The sequence below is a fragment of the Mustela putorius genome, unplaced genomic scaffold (assembly GCF_011764305.1).
Source record: "Mustela putorius furo isolate JIRA1106 unplaced genomic scaffold, ASM1176430v1.1 tig00003972_pilon_pilon_pilon, whole genome shotgun sequence".
NCBI lineage: Eukaryota > Metazoa > Chordata > Mammalia > Carnivora > Mustelidae > Mustela > Mustela putorius.
The window spans coordinates 5,541,196-5,567,403 of NW_025422115.1; the positions used below are offsets into that span (position 1 = coordinate 5,541,196).

General features: G+C 35.9%; 1 protein-coding gene across 14 annotated transcripts in view; it reads left to right on the plus strand.

Annotated features, from left to right (window-relative positions):
* Window positions 1-26,208, plus strand: part of MEF2A (myocyte enhancer factor 2A) — a 160,297-nt gene that overhangs the window by 90,128 nt on the left and 43,961 nt on the right. For 12 of the 14 annotated variants that reach the window (XM_045070594.1, XM_045070595.1, XM_045070589.1 and 9 more), the window contains one exon: window positions 6,635-6,838. In XM_045070594.1, coding sequence (XP_044926529.1) covers window positions 6,635-6,838 — 204 coding nt within the window. Of the gene's footprint in view, window positions 1-6,634; window positions 6,839-12,396; window positions 12,536-26,208 lie in introns of those variants that run through there. The other 2 variants (XM_045070593.1, XM_045070592.1) reach the window with 1 other exon arrangement.

The window sequence follows — 26,208 nt, forward strand, 5'->3', positions numbered from 1 at the left end:
TTAGTCCTATTTTTTTTTCTTTATAGTGATGGTAGTACAGGAGTAAAATGATGATTTAAAATTTGTGTTTATTTTGGCTACATATCACTGAAATAGTGATACTTTAAGGATTATTTAAATTTGACAATAGTTAGAATAAAATATCTAATGTGTTTGATGTAATTTATAAACCCATTTCATGATATATTCAAAATACTGAAGGGGAAGAATCTACAGCCAAGAATACTCTATCCATCAAGACTATCATTCAAGGGCACCTGGGTGGCTCAGGGGGTTAAGCCTCTGCCTTCGTCTCAGGTCATGATCTCAGGGTCCTGGGATCGAGTCCTGCATCGGGCTCTCTGCTCATCAGGGAGCCTGCTTCCTCCTCTCTTGCTCTGTCTGCCTCTCTGCCTCCTTGTGATCTCTGTCAAATAAATAAAATTTTAAAAGAAAAAGATTATCATTCAAGATACCATTTTAAGTGGGAAGAGTTTCCCAGACAAAAGTGAAGATTCATGACCCCCCTAAACCAGCCCTGCAAGAAATATTAAAAGGTACTCTTAAGTGCAAAAGAGAGACCAAAAGTGACAAAGACAAGAAAGGATCGGAGAAAATCTCCAGAAATGACAAAATATGTATTCAAAACAAAGATTTAAATTTATGGGGGGAATTCTTAGTAATCAAGGTAATGAGGACTGCATAAATCCTGATTCACTCAACATAATTTCCAAAAATAATCCATACAGAAAAGCATGAAAAACAAATACAATTGTATGAAACCTACAACCTTGGCACAACTAGAAAGCAAATGATATCCAAATTTGTTTTAACTTTAGGGAAATATTACCAGCTTACAGTGTGCTATTTTTTCTTTAACTTCTGCAGGTCTTTCACATGAGCAAGCATACTTAACAAAAAACAATGTGGAAGGGAGAAGAGACTTTGTGACTATCTAAAGTTGATTTGAAATCATTACTAAAAAAGGGAAGTCTATCCTAATAAGTACAAAAATTCTGAAAAATACTACTTGTAGGTCAAACAGACCAGCGGTAAAGGACTTAAAATTTATGTGATATTTAAGGAAGTGGTCTTGGGAGGGTAACTGTTTGGGGGAGAAGAGGGCTTTTATAAAGGAAGACAGAGGTGATCGTTTGGAAAATGTTTTTTGAATGGAAAAGAAGGGAAGAGATACAGAAATCCTTCAAGATAAATTAAAAAAAAAAGTACAAAAAGATATTGAATGATACAGAACTCCTCTCCCTCCTGCTGATCCCTTAAAAAAAAGCTTCCATTAAAGAGACCATACTGAATGATCCATCCTCCCACTGCCAGTTCTTTCCATTGCAATTCATAGAGGCCAGTAATTTTCACCTATGCAAACTACTATAAAGAAGAAAACAAAAAGATGATTTATAGCTGTGCAGGTGATGAAGTTGTTGTCCCCAAACAATGGAAAAGTGGAAAAAAACCTGTAAAATGATAACTCCAAGCTGAAACCATTCTCCATAAATAAGTGTTTAGAAATGTGACAGATGAAAAAAATCATTATTCAGAATTTGGAAATACTAAGAATAGAGTTGGATTTTTTTCAAAGGTATAGATGAAACAAAGTGATTAAACTGCTGAAAGAAAAATAAAAAGATAACATTATATCAAAACAAAGATTAAATTACACAGTGACCACAGAAGACTAGATTCAAGTGAAATCTTAAAAAGATTACTGAAGGAAAGCAGGAAGATAACTAAGTCAATGGAAATGAGATAAGATTGTTCAGGGGGTTATGGAGAAGGTGTTTGAAAAGGGAGGTAGATTAGAGAGGTCCAGCTTACATATAATTCCTTGGAGCATCTCACTGTGCCTGCAAGTTCAGAGAACATTGGGAACATGTCAGATGGACACAGAAGATAGCATAGTGGATCTCTCATTGGTAAAATAAAAAACAATTTAAACATCAAAAGAAAAAAGGTATTGATTATAATGCATTGAATAAGGTAGCCTATAAGTTGATGCGGACATGAGTGAGTAAATGCATACATGGAGGAAAAGCAAACTGTCTTATAAAATGCAATTAGTAGTAAATGTAGATATAATGTATTATGAAATTAGAAAATCCCTATTTGACAACCACCACAGTAATTTTTAGGCAAGAATCATGAATGGATTAATGGATCAGTTAAAGTTTGATAAGTAGGATATTTACATAGAAATTTTAACAAGATACTTACTAATTACAAGGGGGAAAATAGTAACTGTATAAGGGAAAAATCTTGACAGACTCTATCTTAACCAAGTTAACATTACCATGACAAATAGATGTCATGTGGATTTTCATGAGAGAGATTGTAGACAGAACATCACTTCTAAGTTGCTCCTGCCAAAAACGTAGTCTAAAGGTAATCAGAAAGAAACATTAGACAAAGTCAAATTGAGAGATATATGACAATATAAATATAGCCTGTATTCTGCATAAGTACAAAGGTCCTGAAAGACAAAGACTGAGGAAATGGTTCAGATTAAAGAGGTTGCAGTTTTGAGAAAGCAACAGCTAATTCTGGATTGGATCCTGCACTAGCAGGGGGGAAAAGGAAATTAGGAATAATTGAGAAATTTGAATAAGGCTTGTAGATTATAGTGCTATATCCTTGTTTTCTGATTTTGATAATTGTGTTTTTCTTTGTTTTTAAGAAAATATTTAGGGGCAAAGGGACCGTATAACCTCTACTTTAGTTTGTCCAAAGGATTCAGGAAAAAAAGTGTGTGTGTGTGTGTGTGTGTGTGTGTGTTTTATTTAGGGAAGGCAGTCATGGTAAAATGTTAACAGTTGGGGAGTTTGGTTGAAGATAAATGAAAAATGTGGAATATAAAGTTAATTTTATGTTACTAATTTCATATAAGTTGCTAGCAGTAAACCAGTGTTTTAGACTAAATGCTATAGATAAAATGAAAAAAATACTTCATTTATGAAAGTTGAAAGTGAAATATTAATATTTCTAGTTTTCAATGTTATGTCTTTGGTGTCATCATTGAAATATAAGTGTGTTCTTGTACACATTTTTCTAATTACTGGGAAAGCTCTTTTAGACCTGTAGTAAGTTGGAGGAATAGAGAGGACATTGTTATAAATCGAGTCCCTTCCTCTACTAACTCCTTCCTTCACCTTGAACTTCTTCTTATTATTAACTTAGAAGAAATATTTTTTTTTAAAGATTTTATTTATTTATTTGACAGAGAGAAATCACAAGTAGATGGAGAGGCAGGCAGAGAGAGAGAGAGAGGGAAGCAGGCTCCCTGCTGAGCAGAGAGCCCGATAAGGGACTCCATCCCAGGACCCCGAGATCATGACCTGAGCCGAAGGCAGCGGCTTAACCCACTGAGCCACCCAGGCGCCCCAGAAGAAATATTTTTGAATAAGTATTTTTGGAAAGGATAATAGGGACTGGCATACTCTTTTTACTGATAGTGAACTATAGTTTTTTCTTTTGTTTTGTTTTAAGATTTTCTTTATTTGAGAAAAAGAGAGAGGACACGAGCAGGGGGAGAAGCAGACTCCTGGCTGAGCAGGGAGCCTAATGTGGGGCTCGATCCCAGGATCCTGGGATCAAGACCTAAGCCAAAGGCAGATTGAGACACACAGGCACTCCTATAGTTTTTATTTTAACAAATTTTCTCTAATCATGCTTAATGGATATTGTGAAGCCGCATTACTTGTCTCAATTTTCATGCTTTTTCATAGCTCACTTAATTTGCAAGCCTTAATTTAGAGTAAGAATTATTCTTGGAATAAATACTTTGTTGATTGTCATTTTCTTTCTCTTCTTCAGTATTAGAAGTATGGGAAAACATTTCTGACTAAACCTTTGCTAAACTCAGAATTTTAGTACAGCAGGTACATCTAGGTGCATCTCAAAACATAACTGCTTTCAAGTTCAGTATTTTAATAAGGGTATTCTTATATTCATTATATTCTTAAAGTGGTATGATACAAGGCCAGGATTCTAAGAAACAGTGTCACAATCAGTAATGAAAGCTTAAAACTTTTTAATGACAAATATTATGTAAACAAAGTTGATATATAAGTGGGAAATTTGGGAAAGTATTTGTAAAACATAGTTAATATAGCTAAGGAGCTTTTACTTAGATAAGTAAAAAAAAAAATCACAAAGTATGAAATGGCCAAAAGATGGGCAATATAGAGAAAGCAAATCCCAAATGACAACAAATATAAGAAAAATATATCTAACAATTACTAGTTAGGAAATGCATATTAAAGAAATGAGATTTTTATTTTACATCTATCATACTAACAAAACAGTTGTAACATTTATATGAAAAAATTATGAAAGAGTCCATTAGTATACCATTTGACATAAAGGCATATCCACAAGGTGTGGTTGAATGACTAAAATAAAATAAAGAGTATTGATAGAGTCCCTGTTTTATCAAATGCTGACAAAATCCCTTATTATGTATACATGTATATATGAATATGGTTATATGATCTTGCATAAAAATGTGGAATGAAAAATACTAAGTGAAAAACACTGGTTAAGGGGTTTATTTTGGTTCAGGGGAAAGTAGGGAGGCAAGTATAAAACACTATTTCCATATATATATGCACTTATATAAAATATATATTTGTATATTTATATTGTAAGGATTTTTTTTAAAGATTAATTAATAATAGATTTATTTTCACAAGGTGAGGAAAGGAACCATTAGGCACATGTAGTGTTAAGAGTGTTCCACAAGGAGGGAAAATAGAAAAGTTCCCAGGGAGGAAAGTAGCTGGTGGTTAAGGAAGACACACACACATGCACAAAAGCACACACACAGACACATGAATGAGGCTTACTGGATGTAAAGGAGAGTGATGGGAAATAACTTCAGAGAGATAGTTTGAAGGCAGATAATTTATTTTGTTTACTTAATGAGTTTGGATATTACTTCCAGTGCAGAAAAAAAGCTCTAAACTTCTACTTAAACAATTTGATGTAGGTTTTAAAAATATCACTTGTTTATCCAAAGGATACGGGCATAGTCATTTGAAGGGCACATGCACCTCAGTGAGGGAAGAAAGGACCTGAGAATAGACTGTAACAAAGGGGTGAGGTAAGTGGACTGCAGGACTGGATGCAGTTTAAAGAATTTCTGGAGAGAGGATACAAAGCGGGAGAGCTAGATAGGAGGCAAAGTGGAATACATGAAATTGAGATTTTGGAGGTGATGTTGATGAAGTTCTAGAACCTAGATGAGGTTCAGTGGGCTGAGGTCTGGAGCCGATGACCAAGAAGGAATTCTTGAGACATCTTTGGTGCAGAATGGTGGTTTATTAAAGCACGGGGACAGGACCCGTAGTCAGGAAGAGCTGCTGTGGGCAGGAAGAGCTGCTGCCCCGGGTTGTGGGGATGGCAGGTTATATACCCTGTGGTTGGGGGAAGGTGAGGGGGAGGAAGGTTTCAATGGAGTTTTCATATGCTAAAGAGGGCCTATAAGGTGCCAGGATGTCCGAGGCCTACCTGAGGCCTTGCCCTTGCGGCTTGATCAATGTTGTCTTTAGACCAGCCATTAACATTAAGATAGTTGGGAGACTTTTTGGTGGGGTGTCACAATCCTGCTATCAGTTGTCTTTGTTAGTGAGATTTAGGACATTTGTAAGCCAAGGGAGACTCCTGTCTAGCAGGATTGTGAGCTCTGCAAGTTAACTATTTGCTTATTGTTCATGGCAGTCAGGGCTGCCTGAGGGATGCTACACATATACTGAGCGGGAGCAGATGGAGAGGGGGGTGCAAGGTGCCCCTTTTGCTTTGTCTTCAGCCAGCCTCCTGCTCCCTCATCAATGTGATTATTGGTGGTGGCAGAGTTAAAGGTGTGACAGTAGGAGTGGGTGTTTAACATGCGGTGGATGTGGATCATTTGGAGGTTGGGGGATGGTTTTGCAACGATTTTTTTTTTTTTTAACTGGGATACTGAAGTCACCAGTTATAAGAGTAGGGCTAGAAAGGGAAGTACCAGGTGAAAGATATCAGTACATGAGGGGGTCACATGGGCCCTTCACGAGGACAGTTATTGAGTGGTTTAAGTTTCATGGTGTGAGCTTCAAAGTACCTGGGGCTTTGGAAGGGGAAGGAAGGAAAAATTACTTGTAAGATAGAATACGGAGCAAAAAGGACTTACTTTCCCGCTCTTCAGCATAGTAGATGTAATATTTAAAATAGACCAACAAATAGTGGTCTCTGTTTGAGAGGACTTCAGGTGACAGGTTTCAGTTGGAAACTGGAAGAATATTCAAAGAAAATTTTGAGGACACTGGGGAATTTGTTGACCCTAGACTGTGAATTTTACACTGGATGATAAGGGCCCAGTGGTCAACTGTGTCCTCTTGTTTTCTGCGTTCTGCAGCAGACTGGCAGCCAGGGATAAAGGAAAACTTCCTCAGGAGAGTGCTTTCTGAGGAATTAGAAGTTAAACGTGGAACACTAGTCTTGCGGCAGATGGGGGAGTAAGAGGCTCATGTGGAACGTGAGGCTACGAACCTTTTTCAGCTGTGGAATCTGACTCAGGATTAAAAGAGGCCTCATCTTTAGGTAGCCTGTATTCAAGTACTGCTAATGCTTTTACTAAAAATATACCTTTTTTTCTTTGATCGTCTAGGTTACTTTTACAAAGAGAAAGTTTGGATTAATGAAGAAAGCCTATGAACTTAGTGTGCTCTGTGACTGTGAAATAGCACTCATCATTTTCAACAGCTCTAACAAACTGTTTCAGTATGCCAGCACTGACATGGACAAAGTTCTTCTCAAGTATACAGAGTATAATGAACCTCATGAAAGCAGAACCAACTCGGATATTGTTGAGGTAACACATATATCTAGTAATGCCTGAATTGCAGACATGATTATTTCTTCCCTTTAGTAACTTTTAACTGCCAGATTGCTTCACATCCACATTTAAAATCCGTTTTATATATATATAAAATACATAAAAATATTTTAAAACATATTTTATATTATATTTTATATATATATAATTTATTTTTTTCTCCAAATCATTTCTTGGGATGATCTGATTATTGTATAATAATGTATATATATTTTTTATCCAAATCATTTGTTACAAGGATCTGATTATTGCTCTGTCATGACCCACTTAGGCTATAAACATATCCTGTTTATTGAGACAAAATTAGGCTATTGTACTGTGTAGAGCAGTATAATACAGCATTTTATCTATGATTATTTTGTATGCATTTTAAAGTTAATATTATAAGAAACTATATCACTTGGGATAGTATGAAGTTACAGTTTTAATATGCCTTAATCATTTTGTTGCATCAGTGACTACCCACAATTTTAAACACTAATGAAATGGAAGAAAATGACAAAAATAATGCTTCTATTTTGTGAATATTATTTTAGTTGTGGGGTGGGGAGAGATTCTTCACTTTTTTTTTCCCTCCTTATCTGTTGTCCTTCAGTATTTCTAATAGTTCTGCCAACCTAATTAAAGTGAAAATACAAGGAATTTTTTCCATCTTACTCAGAAATAGGTTTCAAAGCAAAACCTTCAAAAAAGAATCTGTATGCCTTCCCCTATAATTCTTTCTGCTGTAAAATATTTTTATAAAAGATAATTTTCCATTTATATTTCTAATGACATTTTAAATTAGCTTAATACTTTTGTCTTTTTTGTTTACATTTAGAGGTTCTGTTTCATTTTTATTCAAAAAAGGAAATTTTTTTTCCCCCACTACTTTGGCTTTAGTTTTATATTAGAAGACTGTTTCAGTAAATTAGGGATTTCCTTGTGAAAATACTAAAACCGTGTGAAACGATGCGGAATTAACCACAAAGGAAGAAATGAAATCCTAATGTAGATTTTATTTGAGTAATTAAAATTAAGATAAAGATTCTTTAACTATTTTAGTGTACAGGAAGCTAATTTACCTGCCTCCACTGATGAAATGCATTTTAAATTTCCTCTATACCCTACACTACTGCAACCATTCCTTTTTGGACAGTAATTGATTTAGTTTGTTACTGTGGGGGAAAAAAATCTGCTACTTATAGTTAAAAAAACCTCTGTTACTTTTTATCAGTTAACCAGTTGTTTGCAGTGAGAAGTAAAAGCATCTTATATTACAGCTACAACTCATCTCTGTTGCTTGTTCCCCACAGTTTTATTTAAATGGCTCTTTGCTATGAACATCCCCTGAAATGTGTATGAAGTGTTCGATATTGCTTTTGTTGTTCACTTCAGTTAAACAACCTGATTACGTCGTAGCCAAACCCCTTAATGCAGTTGTGATTGTATCAATTTTAAGTTACTTTATATTAGCATTTATGGTATATCTTAATCACTTATGTGCGGTATAAATTAGACCCTTTCCCTATTAAACCATAATTCATTTTGAATTATGATTTTGTAAATTATGAGATCATTATTCAGGTAATCTTTTATCAGAGACTTCATAACTGGATTCCCTTGAAATGGAGAATGTCCCTGGTGTGTTTAATTTAAAATGACATCTTATTTTAAAAATCTTTGTATCTTATCAAACGCTCCACTGCCTAAGTCAAAGAAATAGAGTTGACTTTAATAATGCCAACAAATAGATAATTCAAGCTAGTTTCATTGTAGAAGACAACCACCTCCTTAACCCTAACTACTCTGCTCTTTCATTGCAGCAGTTGTTGTTCTTGGCCCCTGGAAGTTGAGGGTACTTCGCACAGCCTAAAGTTTACTTCCTTAGAGAATATGAAGAATATAGTCTGATTTAATCCTCACAGAATTTTCAAACTACCTCAGTCTTCATCTCTGTTGTGGTCAGCAATCAAAGTGTAAGAGAGTAAATCCCAAACATGTTTTAGCAGTCTCCTATATTACAGTTTACTTTAGTGTGAAGGGAAACTTCGCAGGTCAATTATCAATTGGGAGTTGAATGTTTTCTTTTTAAGTGAATTTCTTAGATACAAGTGAACATGAATATTATGTGGAGTTCTGAATTATATAAATACAGTGGGTAGAAGACATATTGGCTTATAAGGGATAAATTTGTTGGTAGGATAAATTATAAGGCTATATTTACTTTGTATGTTAAGCTGACTGAATTAACCTTCATTATAAAATGATGGTGGTTATCCTAGATACTTTTTCTTCCACATACAAAAGTAACGGAACTGCAGCCTCACTAGTGGTGTGCATGTGTCTGAGTTCCTTTTATCAGTGGTGGTAATGGCTTATACTAATGGAGTTATGAAGATTATTGTGAACCAAACTAAGATTATAGGATAAGAGTAATGACAGATACATATAGAACTTCCTATGGGCCAGGCATTTCCAAGTGCTTTACAAATATCTCATTTAAAGATACTTTTAGAATACCATTGTAAGTATTTTTTTCATATAGTGTTTCATATAGTTTCCTTTCAAACAGTTGTAGTCATTGGAAGCACATTTTTGTCCATTTAACAGAAATATTCGAGGGGTCCTGTGTGCCATGGAGTCTGCAGAGTGATGTTATTTAGTGATTTCTGACTCAGGCGCCAGTTTCTACACATAGTTTTGTAAACCAGTGAGATACGCTTGTACCAACTGAAGATTTTATATCTGTGAACGTCTAACAAATTGGTGTAATGTTCTGTCTGGATGGCTGAAAAGCCATCTCCTGTGACTGAGTTCATCAGCTACAGTAAATGGAAGCATAAGTGACTCACTTTAGAGTGTTTCCTAATGCAATATTACTCTTTAAGATCAGTAGGATTTTACTTTCTCCCATATTGCTAAAAAGCTATACCTGCAAGGATGTACGTATATTAGGCCTATGGAACTAGACCTCGTATGTTTTTTGTGAACACAGTGAAAAAAATATATTAAAAGTAGTTGGTATTTAAATATTATGATGATAAACAGATATAAAGAAAGATATGGTTCTCACATTTTATCTTTTGATTTTAACCTCAAATTTAAGAAACCCATATACAGAATGGTGTTCTATCTTTGCTGTCCCTTGTTTCACATTACTTATATTTTGAAACTAGTTTCTTAAAATTTTAACAATTATAATTGATAAAAAATAATTTCTCTATGGCTTTAAAAAAAAATCAACAGCATTTGCATATTTTAAATTGCATTTAGATATTTTAAAGTCTGTAGTGTCTAGTAGGATGTAAGTACCCCTTACATTCAGAAAGCTTAAATAAATGAAAATGGAAACTTACACATTAGTAAATTAGAGAGTGTCATTAAGATAAACTTTATAAGAGACTTCATAACTGGATTTCTTTATAATGGAGAGTATTGCTGCTGTGTTAATGGCATCTTATTTGAAAATGCTTATACACTGCTTTTTAGGAGCTTATTCCTTTAAAAAATGAGTTTTACTATATTTACTATATTTCATTAGGAGACATTCTGTAAAGAATGTCATCAGAAATATACATTGTACCTCTCCATGTTATTAAGCATTGATAACAAAAATATGTGGCTTTTTGTTTGGTAATTTAGTTGAAATGTACAAAGGCAATGTTATAATCCCCCATCTTTTTCTTTTCAATAAATTAAGATTTAAAAGGTTGTGAACTGTAGTATGCAATTTGATAAGAACATTGGATTTGTCTTAGAGTATTAGAGAAACTAGCAATGAAAATCAGTTGGTTACCATTATTCATACACGTGTGTGTACATTGTGTTTACACTAAACAAAAGCCTAGGACCAATAAAACAGTTCTGCATCAAAATAAAAATGATGCTAAAGCCACGAAGTGAGGATTTTAGCAGCTGCTGGTAAATACCCGAGAATACTTTTGTATCTACTTTTCTCTTTCTTTCGCTTTGCAGGAATATTTGAAATATTATATATTCCAGTGTATAAATATTTTAAAAATAGTTATGACTTGGTGATATTGGAGAATATTCAGCAAATAGCTTATGTGGTGATTCTTATCACTGTGCTGTTATTTAAGAATGTAAGAGACCATGGCCATTTACCTCTTTAGTTCGTATCTTGTAAACTGTTCCCAGATAGAGGTATCTTCCTCGTGACAGGAATACTGTAGTACTGAAAAGAAAAATTTCTCTTGTACTATCTTATTTGATCTTCATATCCACGGTATGCTTTTTCAGAAGTGGGGATTGAGACTCCATTTGCCCAGAGTCATGTAGCAGTTTAACAGCAGAAATAGGATTAGAATCTGGCATTGACATTATAGCCTCCCTTTGCTCCCCAGTTTATTGAATCCATTGGAACTTTGGAACATTTCGCCATAAATGGATGAAGGTTTTTATATATAAGTCAGTGATGTATACATAACATGTAGCAAACATGAATGAGTTTTCCTCAAAAATAACAGAAAATGAGTGGGGATAATTGTAGTAAGAATAGTAGATAACTTTTATCTAGTTGCTAATTTAGCCTGGTACCTTCTGGGGCTTTTACTTATTTCATTTGATTGAACCCTCTTACTGTCCTTATTTCACAGATGAGGAATTTGAGACACAGTGATAAAATAGGATGACAATAATTTGGATTCTAAAGAAAGAGAAAATCTGCTTTTTCAGAGTCTTACTCATTCCTCCGACTTTCAGATCACAAAGGAATTTAGAAATTACCAATATCTTATAAAAGAGGAAGATAGGGAATCAATATAAGGTGCATCTACCAATTATTAAATAAAAAGAGCTGGTAGTGACAGTTGACCATGGCAGGGATACATTATTTGAAAATCCGTGGCTCTCAGAGTATAGTACCTTGACCACCAGGAGCAGCGTCATAAGAGAACTGTTAGAGATCCAAGGCTACTGAAGCAGAAACTCTGAGGGGAGGTCTGAGCAATCTTGTATGAACTCGAATTAACTTGTCCTAAGTGGTGTGAGCCCAAAAGCTTCAAGGTAACATGCAGTCCCTGGGCAGTGGTTATCCAGCTTCTTAAACATTTTTATTCCCAAGAATATCCTCTGAAATAATTTAAAGCAATGAGCAAGAAAAAAGTGTAAGTTGTAAGACCTTCTAAGGAAGCAATCCAAAATAGCATGCCAATTTTGGTGTGAATTACAAACTAGGGGACACGTTTCCAGTGGGTTACCTTCTAACGGGTTACCTTTCAATTCACTTCTGCATGGTTATAAGTGCTTCTTTGAATGTATATGGAGGGTCTGGTGCGGATGTGTGGGCCATGGATTACAGTTCCTCAGTTGAACAAAACAGAAAGATAAAAATGATTTTTGTCTCCTGAGATCATCTAGTACTGACCTTATAGAATCAGAAGCATCATTATACTTCGGTTTTCTGACAGTATTACAATGTTCTCAGAATCTTTCTGAGCCAATCAGTTTTTTTTTTTTTTTTTATTCCCATGTTACAGATGAGGAATGGAACAGACAGGGAGTGTTTAAGAGGCTTGCCTAATGTTTTACAGGGCTGCAGTGGAGCGGCAGGGAAAGGGGAAAAATAATGAGACAACTGAAGACAAGACAAAGCTTCCCTCCACCTCCAGCCCCCTGCCCTGCTCTTTTATTCCTAACAGAGCCTGACGCAGCAGGATGGTGATTCACAGGGTGAGGCACGATATCCTCATGGCCCTCCTCCTCTTCTCACTTGTCCTGCACCATCACCTCACGCAGCAGTCACCGTAGCTCTCGCAATTTCAGTTTGACTCTTTTTATTTTTACTATGTATTTGAATATTATTATTTATCATACAATTATTGGTTCTCACGTATGTGCTTTTTAAGGAACTGTGCATCTCTGCTTGTGATTTTTATTTTCTTGAAGTCAGATTTTTCTCCCATCGAAGATTGATGTTGCTGATATATGAACAGGAGTTCATGTGGGAAAGGGATGAGGGATCACTTTATAATACAGCTTACATTTCTCTAATGCATTTCTTGTGTTCATCGATGAATACCTGTGTATCCTTTTCATGTCTCTTTGGGTCACAGATTGAGTGTTTTAGCAGTTACCATCAGATAAGTTGTTCTTTTTCCTCTGAAGTTCTTTGCTACATTAACCACATTTTTGGCCAGTGAGAAAAAGGGTACAGAGGATTGGGGGAGTGATCAGAGCAAACTTCCTCTCCAGGTAACACCATCATCTTAGTTCTTTAAAGGACAGGGTTGGAGAGCGAAAAGGGTAGAAGAACAGTGTTCTAGCTCAAAGGGGCAGCTTATGTGGAAATTGGGAAATGAAACCTAGCACAGTTATTTTATGGAGTTAAAGTCAGCCAAGCATAGCTGTAGTAGTATAGTGTGAAGAGTGGAAATGGCCAAGACCTGGAAAGGAAACCAGATCCCAGGGAGGTGTATAAAGGCCCTTGACTTTCTCCTGAAGGCTTGGGTAGCTATTGAAAGAGCTGTGTCTAGGTTTTATGGACTCTCTTCACTTCCCAAGCAGTACCTTGTGTTCAAATCACACTGTAATTTTTTTTTGTTTGTTTGTTTTTGAAAGGGGTTGAAAAGGGAGGAGGGAAAGGGTAAAAATGTTGACTATAGTGCATTATTTTTACATTTTTAATTTATTGTACTGATACTTACCATACCATGTGCAAGGCATTGTGCCAGACACTGGGAATAAGTGGCCATATTTCTGCCGTTTTCCTAAAAGCTATTTTATTATCTTTCTACAGAAGTTCTTTTGTTAGATACATTTCAGTATAGATTCAAGACACTTAGAATCTCAAGGTTTTGATGTTTCCCATCAAAGAGTAATCATTCAGCATATAAATACTATCTTACTATTAGAGTTATAAGGTTATTTAGTGCAAAAGATGCAGGGTACTTACCATGTTTAAGGATGTTCTGTGTATGCCTATAGAGTGAGAGATAGATAGAGTGTAAGTGATATTTCTCTTATAAAGTTGTAGCAAGTGCAGACATGCAGTTTAAAAAAAAAAATTGGCCATTGAAACACATAGCTCCTTCTTAAAATTAAGGAGACAACTTGTATAGTTTTTATATTTATTCTGATGTTATTTTTGTAGCTCAGCTTTGAGAGAAGCTCTAGAGATCTAGAGTCTAAAGAAAGGTATCTTCTTTTTTTTTTAAGATTTTATTTGTTTATTAGAGAGAGAGAGAATGTGTGCATAAGCAGGGGGAGCAGCAAAGGGAGAGGGAGAGAAGCAGGCTTCCCGCTGAGTAGGGAGCCTGATGCAGGGCTTGATCCCAGGACCCCGGGATCATGACCTAAGCCAAAAGCAGACACAACCAACTGAGCTGACCAGGCACCCCGATAGGTATCTTCTTATCATAGATTAGTCATAATCCTACTTTTTAAATTTACAATTACACATTCAGTGCTTGACCTATAAATCCTTCCAAATGGTAGTATGAATTTCTTTTGTTTTGGAAAAGTAAGCATACCTTATAATTTTGTAGGTTTTGTTTGGTGTGTTGATTTGTGAATCAAATCAATTTTGGATATGTGCTTTGATACTTGTGTGTCCTAGGGATATTCTGTGAAGAATCTGATACGTGATTTTATTTCTTACTCAAAGAATAGTTCCTAAAATTTTGATTTTAATTGATGATCGGGCAGTAAAAGATCAGAAGTACACTTTTAAGATTGTTTTTTAAATGTTAATGATTCTTGCAACTTGTTATGTAAACTACAAGTCTGAGTCTTAGAGAATAAACCAAAGCTTGAATTCATATTGGAATTTACCTCTTGTAATTTGACAGGGAATATTGTTCTGTGCTGCTTTGTTTTTAAAGAAATTTTCATTCCATATAACTGCTTTGTTATTTTGTGGTAATTTCTGGGCTTGAGTTGTTATTTCCAAAGTCTCTTGAAAATCTCAAAAAGTTTATGTTCTGCAAAAAACCCTTAGAAATAGTAACTAGTATTTGTAAAGGAATTTTTAAAAAATCAGTTTGCTTTTTCATGCTACCAGTGGTCTTATAGGATTGTTCCATTGAATGATATAATTAAAATATTTTTAGTGCTATTTTCCGTATGTGTTATAGTTGGATTAAGTTTTTAAAAATTGCTCTGTTACTTTGGGGTATAAAAAAATCTATCAGTTATGTTCTGTACGACAACAGAAAGGAAGGGTTTTAGATGAAGATTTAGGCATTTTGTGAAAGGTGGTAATAATTCTCAAATTCTGTTATTTGAGACTTCACTGATTATGATCCAAAGTAAATTTCTATATTTAGTATTTATAATTAGCATTTCTTTGCTATACTGATCTGTTATTTATTGAATATTTATGATGCCTGTTTAATAGGAACAGAAAGTAGAATTAAAGTTCTAAATCCTGGGGCGCCTGGGTGGCTCAGTGGGTTAAAGCCTCTGCCTTCAGCTTGGATCATGAGCCTAGAGCCCTGGGACTGAGCCCCACATCGGGCTCTCTGCTCAGTGGGGAGCCTGCTTTCTCCTCTCTCTCTGCCTACTTGTCATCTCTCTCTATCAAATAAATAAATCTTTAAAAAAAAAGTTCTAAATCTTGTGGGTATTAAGTATCAATTAAAATAATATATGCATAAGCATTTTTTAAAAAAGATTTTTTATTTTTAAGTAATCTCTACATGCAGCATGGGGCTCATACTCACAAGCCCAAGATCAAGAGTTGTATGATCTACCGACTAACTCAGCCAGGCACCCCGTGAAAGCATTTTGAAAACTCTTTTGTATTAGGTTGTTTCTGATTACAAGCAACAAAGACCTGACTGAAACTCACCTTTAAAATAAGGGTACTTGTTGGGGCGCCTGGGTGGCTCAGTGGGTTAAAGCCTCTGCCTTTGGCTCAGGTCATGATTCCAGGGTCCTAGGATTGAGCCCCACATCGGGCTCTGTGCTTAGCAGAGAGCCTGCTTTCTCCTCTCTCTGCCTGCCTCTCTGCCTGCTCGTGTCTGTCAAATAAATAAATTTATTAGCAAAGTCTTTGCTAAAGAACATCAATATTCTTCCCACTGGATTCCCAAAATCTTTTAAAATCTTTTAAAAATCTTTTTAGAAAATTAAAAAATAAATAAAATAGGGGTACTTGTTACATCACATAACAAAAAATGCAGCAGTGTGGTAGAGATTAGGCTCTGCTCTGTTGAAGTAGGCTCCAGGTTTCTGCCTTCTCTCAGGCATCAGCTTCTCTCAGGTATCCTTATGCTGGCTGGTGCATATTGACAGTAGCAGCTACTGATCTTACCTCTGCACATGGCATCATCTATAGCAGCATTACCCAATAGAACTTCTTGTGGTGATGGAAATGTTCTCTATTTGTGCTGTCCAGTAGTGGTAGCCATTAGTCATATGTAGCTGTTGAGCACTTGAAATAGAAATAGTGCAATTGAGAAACTGTATTTTTAACTTTAATTGAGTAACCACATGTGGCTAGTGGCTACCATATTGTTAAGCACCAATATAAAGCATCAGAGATTTATTGTGTCCTAGAGTTTTCACCAAATGTTCTAAAATTAACTCTATTATGCTGGCTTGGATAACATGCTTCCACACTCCTCCCTGCAGTACACTAATCATGGTAGTGAGGAGAAAATGGAAAGCTAGATATTCCACCTCTGAGATGTACTATGAAGCTACATTGATCCGGAAAGTTTCTATTTGCATAGGTGGGGATAGACCTGTAGCTCAGTGGAACAGGGCACAGAGCTCAGAAACAGACCCATACATTCATGGTCAGTGGATGTTTGGCAAAAGTGCTGAGGTTAATCAATGAGAAAAGGAAAGTCTTTTCAATAAGTGGTGCTAGAAAAGCTGGATATACATAAAGAAAAAATAAACCTTAATATTACTACACATCATACACATGTCTGTGGAGTAAAGAGTTTGTATGGGTGAATAATAAAGGTGAGGAACAGACAGACTGGGTGTAGTTGATACAGGGCCTTGAATATCAGTCTGTGGTGTTTGACCTTTGTCTTACAGGCATTGGGCAGCCTTTAGAGGTGTTTAAAAGTTTAGGTAGTCAAATAATTGTTACAAGAATACTAATCTGGCAGCAGATTACCAGCATTTTAAAGGAGGTTTATAGCTTTTAAAAATAGACTACAGATCTCATCTTTTTAATTATGATAGTCTTTAGTAATGTTGAGATTTTATGAAGAAGAATGCTGTTCCACTTAGTTTGAATGAGGAATGGTGATTAAAATGGTGGTTTAGATTGTGTCCTAAAGATTATGGAATATTGACATGTCATGCTTTTTCTTAATTGATCTATAAAAAAATTGAAGAGAGCATCATTTGTAGAAAAGGAAATGTTTAGAATTTAACCATAATGTGAATGTGGTCAAGTATAAGTATAAATAAGCTTTGTAATGTGATCTCCCTTAATGTAACAATTTAAAGTATTTTTATTTAAAGTCATTATTTATTATGAAAAAGTGACCAAAGTTACTGTAAAAGGGAGTTTATTATGAGAAGGTTTGGAAAACCCTGATCTAGTTCTGTACTTCATTTAAATAATAAGAAAGCAGGAGTCCAAACAAAGCAAAGGACTGGTCCAAGATCTTACGAGTTTGCAGTGACAAAACCAAGACTTAAATAATGTTTTCTTGAAGACCCTGGGTCTATCTCAGAAAGTCTTTGCTAAAGGACATCAATATTCTTCCCACTGGATTCCCAAAAATCAGCACACAGCTTAATATTAACCTGTAAGGTTGAACTAAAAGCAATGTTGCTTCTTTCAGTTAATTTATACTCTTAAAACTTTATCAGGGACGCCTGGATGGCTCAGTTGGTTGGGTGTCAAACTTGATTTTAAGTCAGGTCATGGTCTCAGGGTGACAGGATCAAGCCCCATGTTAGGCCCTACACAGTGTGGAATCTTGCTTGAGATTCTCTGCTCCCCTGCCCCATACACACACTGTCTCTCTGTCTCAAATAAATCTTTAAATTAAAAAACAAAAAACAAACATCAGACGTTACCCAAAAGTGTTAAGGACAAAAAGCATGAAGTATGTTTAAATGGAAATAAAGTTCAAGAATGAAAGAATGTGATTCTCTCACACTGTAATACTGGAAATACTGCCTTTATTGCTGTATTGCCCCCATCTTCCACATTGACTCCCACGATATATTATTTCCAACCTTTAGAAAAGTAAACAGACTTAAAAAGAAAAACATACAAGTGCTTCTGCTGTAATGCATTCCTGAAAAATCTCATAAACTCCAAAACCTGTGCAACGTTGTGTTTTGATCAACACAAACTAAAAAATAATTAGTAATTGAAAAGAGAATTTGAACTGCTCAGTGAGACAGCTTAGTATGTAGTTCGTGGCTACCACAGTAGGTGTTATAAATGCACAGAATTGATTACTTGAGTAGAAGTGTTGGCAACATTTAATTAGAATGGAGATAGTGGGTGTTAGGACAGTGCAGATGGCTGTGTAGCAATGAGCAATGGAAGGTGGTGGGGGGGGGGTTGCCATTAAAGTGAGAATGGGAAATATTACAACCTTCATCAAGGCTGGGAATAGTCCTCTGAAGCCCTCGTTTTCAATTTCTTTTTTTTTTTTCCTTTCTTTTTTTTTTTTTTTAATGCTCCGGCTCTCAGGAGGCCTTTCTCCTTTCCTGCTAAAGGTTGCCACTTTCCTGGCTCCCCTTTCCTAGGAAAAATCCCCAGTGAACCAGAGTGACTTCTTTATACTGACACCATTCCCTATTTGTCAGTTTCATGGCACCTAATTTACATTCCAAAACACATTATAGTAGAGCAAACTGTATTGTTTAATCATAGAAAGAGTTTTGCTTTTTTTTAAAAGCACATTTATCAGCTAATATTCATCTGAATAAGCGGCTGCTGTGTAAAAGAAGATTATTCTGGGTCGGGGGGGAGTTGTATTATTACTGGTTTCTTTTAAGGTACAAAAAATAGCTGTTTTCATAGATTCTATTGGCTTTTGTTTCATATAGTTCTGTTCAGTGCTAATCTTAATATACCTGGGTATAAGACTCAATAGGTGTGAATTCCAGTGTGATTATTCGTAATTGGTAAAGATTTCTAGTGTTTTCTGCAACCTGCATAAAGTGCTTTCACACTACCTGATATCTTTATAAATCATTGCCCCCCAAATCCTTCACTGTCCTGTGAAATTGAATGATTGAATGTTCAGCAAGGCAACGTAGTTTAGCTAGTGGCTACCACAATGTAGACACATTTGAGATTAACTTTTTCTTTTTATTGAAATATAATTTTCAGACCATAAAATTCACCATTTAAAATTATAGTTTTTAATGTATTCAAAAGTTTGTGCAACTGTGCACACTAATTCCAGAACATTTTCATCAACCGTTCACAGTCATTTCCCAGCTCCCCTTACCTCCTCATCCTGGCAAACACTAACCTTTTTTGTGTGTCTGTGAATTTGCCTATTCTGGATATTTCATATAAATGTTCTGTCTTGTGTCTAGCTTCTTCCATTTAGCATAATACTTCCAAGGTTCATTTATATTTTAGTATGTATCAATATATCATTCCATGGTTAAATGATATTCCATTGTATGGATAAACCATATTTTGTTTATCCAGTCATTCATTGATGGACATTGGGTTATTTCTACTTTTTGATTGCTACAAAAATGTGGCTCTGAATTGTACTTGTCCGTACAAGTTTTTGTACGACATGTTTTCATTTTTCTTAGGTATCTACCTAAGAGTGGCATTGGTCAGTTTGTATGATAGCTCTGTGTTGAACTTTTTGAGGAACTTGATAGTGGAATTCTGTGGAAAATGTGGGACTCCTTTCCACATTTCAAGGAAAAGCAGAAACATCATCAAAAAACTTTGTGGATGTCATTAGAAAATATTTGGTTAATTTTTTCCTAAAACATTGATTTTTATTTTTTTTTTATTTCTGTAATGTTGGATCAGGTTATCTGGACCAACCCTTCAGCTGAAGACAACTAAAAATACTAGATAAATTGTACAAAAACTTCCTTATAGTATCAAAGAGCTGTTAAGGAACATGCCAGACCAAAATCTAAGAAAAGGTAAGATCCTAAGAGGTAAAGAAGTATTTAAAATTCTGGCTACCCTGAGTCATTTGCCCACCAGGATAAAACAGTTGAAAACTGAGCTTCAGATTTTGTTGGATCCAGAGGCAAAGAACAACTCATTACATCTAGGTTTCCAAGTCTAATAGATCACCTCTTATATCAAACTGGGACCTCAGGAAGAGGAAAAAGTCCACAGTCTTTTCTCACTTGAAAAAATTGCAAGGGGAGATCTGTTGTCCTGAACAGATGGGGGAAAGAGGAGAATAAGAAAAGTAAGAAAGAGAACCTGTCTCTGAGGGTTGTAAAACAAGTACCAGCATTGTGTGGAACCACTCATTGTCCAAAATCATTTAACACAGGAAGCCCGGGAAAACTTTTGCCTCAGGTATCTGGAAGAAGCAAATTGATATACTTTTTGAAGAAAGGCACTTTATTCAAAGCATCAAAAATCTCTTTCAAAACCATAGAGCATACCTCATACAAAGATGACTGACCATAAAAGAAAATAAGACACCGTAAGCAAAATGCAGAAGAAATAGCAGAAACTAACATCTAAATACTTCAGATACTCATTATTATACATAGATTATAAACAGTTTCACTCTGTTTTAATAAACAAGCTTGAAAATATCTGCAAGAAACAGGAAAATCGAAACGAAGTAGTATAGCAAAATTGAATGAAATACTTAGAGCAATGAAAATTCACAAGAATTTGTGAACTGAAACAGGTTATCTGGAGGCTCACCACAAAGAGATGCAAAGGTAGAAAATATAAGATGTTGAGGAAGAGGAAAATTGGTTGGAAATTCTAGCCTGAATTTTTGTTGGCTTTCTAGAAGGAGGGGAAGAGAGGATGAATATGAATGGGGGCAGATGCGATATTTGAAGAGATAATGACAATTTTCCAGGATTGGTTTAAGGAATTCAACAAATCCCTTGCAGAATAAAAGAAAAAAGAATCAATCTATCTATCTATCTATATATATGGAGTGAAACTACAGAAAACAAAGACAGAGAAAAACATACAGAGCAGATTATCTTCAAAGGAGTAGTGACTCTAAATAGCAGCAAATGAAAATCTCTAGTCAATGAAATGATATGCTGAATGTGTTGAGAAGACGGAACTTGTAATCCAATTTAGAATTCTATACTCAGAGAAAATGTCTTAAAGAATGAAGGCAGGACGCCTGACTTACACGCCCAGGAAACCCCATTGCTTCCTTTCTTCTGGCTGGCAGCAGGGAGGCCACACTATAGCTGGAGGTACTGTAAAAGACGTGAACTAGCAGGAATTCATCAGTGCTCTGGCAGTCTTCGCTGAAAAAGTCTGGGGAGCTGAAAGTCCCTGCATGGGTAGACACTATAGCAGAAAGAGCTTGCTTGCTCCCTGTGATGAGAACTGTTTTGTTTGTTTGTTTGTTTTTTAAAGATTTTATTTATTTGTCAGAGAGAGCACAAGCAGAGGAAACAACAGGCAGAGGGAAAAGCAGACTCCCCACTGAGCAAGGACTCCATCCCAGGACCCTCGGATCATGACCCAGGCCGAAGGCAGAAACTTAACTGACCGAACCACCCAGAAGTCCCTGATGAGAACTGGTTCTACACATGGGCTGCTTCCACAGCACGGTACCTGTTTCTCCAGGGTGGTGCTGGGGTCAGCTCCATAACCAATATCTATGGGGGACACCAGAGAAATGGGTTCATGCCCAGCCACTTCAGCAGAGGTTCTAGGAGCATGGCCCACAAGTCCGCCAAAGCTTAGGAGCTGAAAACTATGAAGAAGGACCAAGAGGGAACCTGCACACTGACACATCAGGGACAGAGAAATCTGGAAAGAATCACCAGACAGGTATCAGCTGCCACCAGAAGTATTAGAACAAATGCGGGGTTAATAAATTGGCTCATTCATTTAAAAAAAAAAAAGCAAAAAACTGTGTATCAGTTTTGCAACTAAACCACGTCAGGCTTTTGAAGAAGGGGTCCAAAACCCAAGTCAGACTGTCTTGGTAAGAAAGCAGTCTTCATGGGAAGATCAAATGATCTACAGAAGCTTCCAGTAGACAGTGACCCGTGTCTCTGTTTCATCAGTGAACATTAGAACCTAGTAGGTACTCTCAGTAAGTTTTGTTGGAAAAAAAGAAGGCAAATTAAATTATTCGTACAATTAAAACACACACACACACACACTAAGAAGGGATGGTGAAAACCAATAGCCAAGGCTTTTGAAGATATACTTTCCTGACTTCATGGTGCACTGAGAACCAAGTTTATCAAAATATTTATGTGTGAAGATTTGCAACAGAATTACATTATCCCCTGTTGATAGGCTGATGCCCAGTATCTGGTTTCTGTGAGTTAAGGGCCCCCTCAAACTGTTGGTTTTGCTCAGGGTTAAGGGAAGAAGTATCATTGCCATTTATTGGGATCTTTACACTCAAACCTAGGAGTATCATAGAACTTTTAAAATTCAAAGAAGCCATATTTTGAACATGACACACTTCTTACTGAGGAAGATAGGAATAAGATTATGGAGGAACTGGAGAAGGAGCCAGAAGGCATTGCCTATAGCTATATGCAAAAGGAATGTGCTGTCTTCCCAAGGTTGAAGTGTTTCCTGATCCCAAGCCTCTCTGTGTTCTCCCTTTCATTTATCGGCTGATTAATGCAGTCTGTTGAACCAGCTGAACTAGTACAGTGTGGTGGAAAAAGCACTGAATTGGACATCAGAAGATTTAGATTCTAGTCTTAGTTCTGCTACTTAAGAGCTGTGTGATGTGGTAGGGTTGAAGGCGGAGTACTTGGGTCTCTCCTAAGCTTCATATTCTCCTTTGTAAAGATAGGAGGTTAACCTAGGTGGCGATGGTACCATTTAATTTGTTTTTCATCATCTCTTAGTATACTTTTTTTGTGTATGTAAAATCTCAGGATCCTATTGTGCCTCAAATATTTTGACTCAGTGGACAAATTTTCAGAAAAATAAAACTTAACAAAATGGAATCATGAAACTATAGACAACCTGAATAGTCTTAATTGTGAAGTTTACCACAGAAGAACTCCAAGTCCAGATGGCTTCATAAGCAAGGACTAACAGATTTTTTAAGGAAGAAATAATGCCAGTATTTCTAAACTCTTTCAGAGAACAGAAAAAGAAGAAACACTCTTTTCTCCATTATATGCGCTAGCCCAACTTTGATAGCAAAACCAGCAAGGAGAGTTCGAAGAAGAAAAATCAGAAGTCAGCCCCACTGAACATAAATGCAGAACTCCTAAACAAAATATTAGTCCACTCCTTTGAGTTCACATCTTTTTTAGTGGAGACACTTAACTTGTTTTCACTTTGATCCGTTTTCTGTACTCCTTGGGCATGCATATAGACTCTGTCAGCCTCCCTTTGGGAGTAGCCATGTGACTAAATTGGCCAATGGAATTTGAGTAGAAGTGACACATGCTGGTTCCAGGCCTGATCTGTCAAATACCTCCCACATGATCTTCATACTGTCTCTTCCCTGTTTGCCTGCCAGGTGCAGAGAATCCAGATGGGCACTCTTGAGGTCTTATGCATGGAAGCACAAGATAAATGAATCTGGGCTCTGAATAATCTCATGCACGCCTCTGAGATAAGAAGCATCCTCATATGGCTTTTTATGAATAGGAAACTTCATTGTGTTAAACCACTGAGAGTGTTTTGTTCATTAAAGCATCTCATGTTACTTATGCTAAAGCAGAAATTAAATCCAGCAGTATATAAAAGGGACAGTGTATCATGACTACATTGGATTGCTCACAGGAATGTAGGGTTGATTTAACAGTTATCCCATCATTGTGGAATGGAACTCTCAATAGGTATATATCTCTGCCACCAAAAAACCAAACAAATAAAGAAAGAAAATAATAATAATCCTTATAGAGTCAAGGAAATGCCAGTCAAAAGAATTCAACAACTGATTCTGAAATAAAGGGAAAATGAGGGGGAAAAGAACACATCCTGAAGAATAACAGTGTGAGAGGGTTTGCTCTACAATATATTGTGACTAATTTTAAAGCTGTAGTAATGAAGATACTATGACAATGCACAAATACTGATTTCCAAACATAGCAGTGAAGTAATAGCTTAGAAACGGAACCATGTGTGCATAAATGGGGGTATCTATAATCATAGGGGAGAGAAAAAAATTCTTTAATAGTGCTGGGACAGTTAGATACATAGGAAACTATGAAGGGAGTCTACCTCATATCTTACGTAAAATCTATCTCCAGGAAGATTATAGACTTAAATGCAGAAGGCAAAATTGAAAGCTTTTAGAAGATATAGGAGATTATTTTCATGATTTTGAGGTAGGGAAGGATTTATTGAAGACATAAAAACTATAAAGGAAAAATTGGTAAATTTGACTTTGTTAAAATTAAGAACCTGTTTTTATCTGAAGGCAGTTTTTTTTTTTAAACCACAGAATGGAAAAAGATTTTTATAATGCATAAAATTAGTAAAGGGCTTATGTTGATTTCAAATTTTAAAAATAACAATCAATAAGAAAAAGATGAACAACCCAATTGAAAATTTGGAAAGTACTTGACCAGACACTTAGAAAAAAAATTCAGAGAGCCAATAGGTATGAAATGTGCTTCATTTCCTTAGTAATCAGGGAAATGCAAATCAACTTCTCATTTCAGGTAGAAATGTACTTCGATACAATTATAGTTGACCCTTGAACAGCTCCACAGTTGGGAAAACAGCACCCTGTGCAGTTGAAAATCCATGTTTGACTTTTGACTCCCCCTAAACTTAGCGGCTTACCAGAAGCCTTACCAGTAACATAGTCAGTTAACACACATTTTGCAAGTTTTATGTGTTACATACTGTATCCTGACAGTAAAGTCAGCTGGAGAAGAGAAGATGTTATTAAGAAAACTCGAAGGAAGAAAACATACATTTACTGTATTATACTGTATTTATTGGGAAAGACATCTGGGTAGGTCTGCACAGTTTAAACCTGTGTTGTTCAAAGATAAAAAGTACTTTAAAAAATGTTTTGACATTATCTAGTATAAGACAGATAAGAGCCACATACTTTATGAACTTAGCAGTTCCATTCCCAAGAAAATACTCTAGAGAAGTGTGTGTAGATATGGGGTAGGTTATGTTTACAAAAATGTTCATAGCACCATTTTCATTTCAATAATGGCCAAAAAACTGAAGCAGCTCCAATATCTGTAGTAGAATGAATAAAGTTTTTCCCCTATACAATGAGTTACAATATTCAGTGAAAATGAACAAACTAGATCTGTATGCAACCCTAAGGATGAATCTAATAAACATAATATATAATAAAAGAGGCAAGACAGAATAATGCATCGCATATACTTCATTCACATAATATTTAAAAGTAAGCCGAAGGATATAGTTACAGGTACGCATATATGTGGTAAACCAGAAAGCTTCGTCATCACAGAGGTTGGGTGGTCTTTCCTGGAGAGGGCAGAGAGGAGAGGTGTGTGATTGAGGAAGATATATAGGTTCCAGTTCTAGTCTGTTTTGATTTGGTTTGATTACTAGTAGTCATTTTCTAATTGTTGAATTTAATAAATTTTGATGGCCTTTCTTTGTGAATTTTTCAGTTTTAAAAAATTAAATGTTTTTATGCATTTTCAGAGTGTTTAGGAAGAATATGAAGTGTCTTTAATTAGCAACAGTTATTAAAAATGAGGAAAAGGAGAACTTTGCCTATTTAAAATAACCCTATTTGGTTTGAGTTCCTTGGAACTTAAGACATGTTATTCCTTTATTTTACAAGTAGTCATATCTTGTGCTAGATCTGATTATCCATTCATCCAGTGTTTATGGAGCATTTACTGCTCAGGTGCTTGACAGAAATGAGATTCAGGATGGGTGGTGATACTATAGATTGATTAATTAGCTCCTTGTGCATTTAAAAAATCATGCATATATACCTATTGAGTACTTTTAGTTCCATAGTTTTGCTTCTGAGTACTGTGATTCTATTAGCTTGTAATGGAATTTGGCAGTGGCAGAATTGAGCATACATTAAAGAACATTTCAGTTCTTTGTAGGCAGTTGTTAAAAACACCAGTCTTGTCAGGTGTGGGCTCTGGTAAACAGACAGTATAGACTCCTGAGTCTAAAACTTTGTAGCATAACTCAAAATTGCAGAAAATGCCAGCCCCCTGTGATATTTTTTTTTTAAAGTTTTATTTATTTACTTGTCAGAGAGCGAGCGAGTGAGCACAGGCAGACAGAGTGGCAGGCAGAGGGAGAAGCAGGCTCC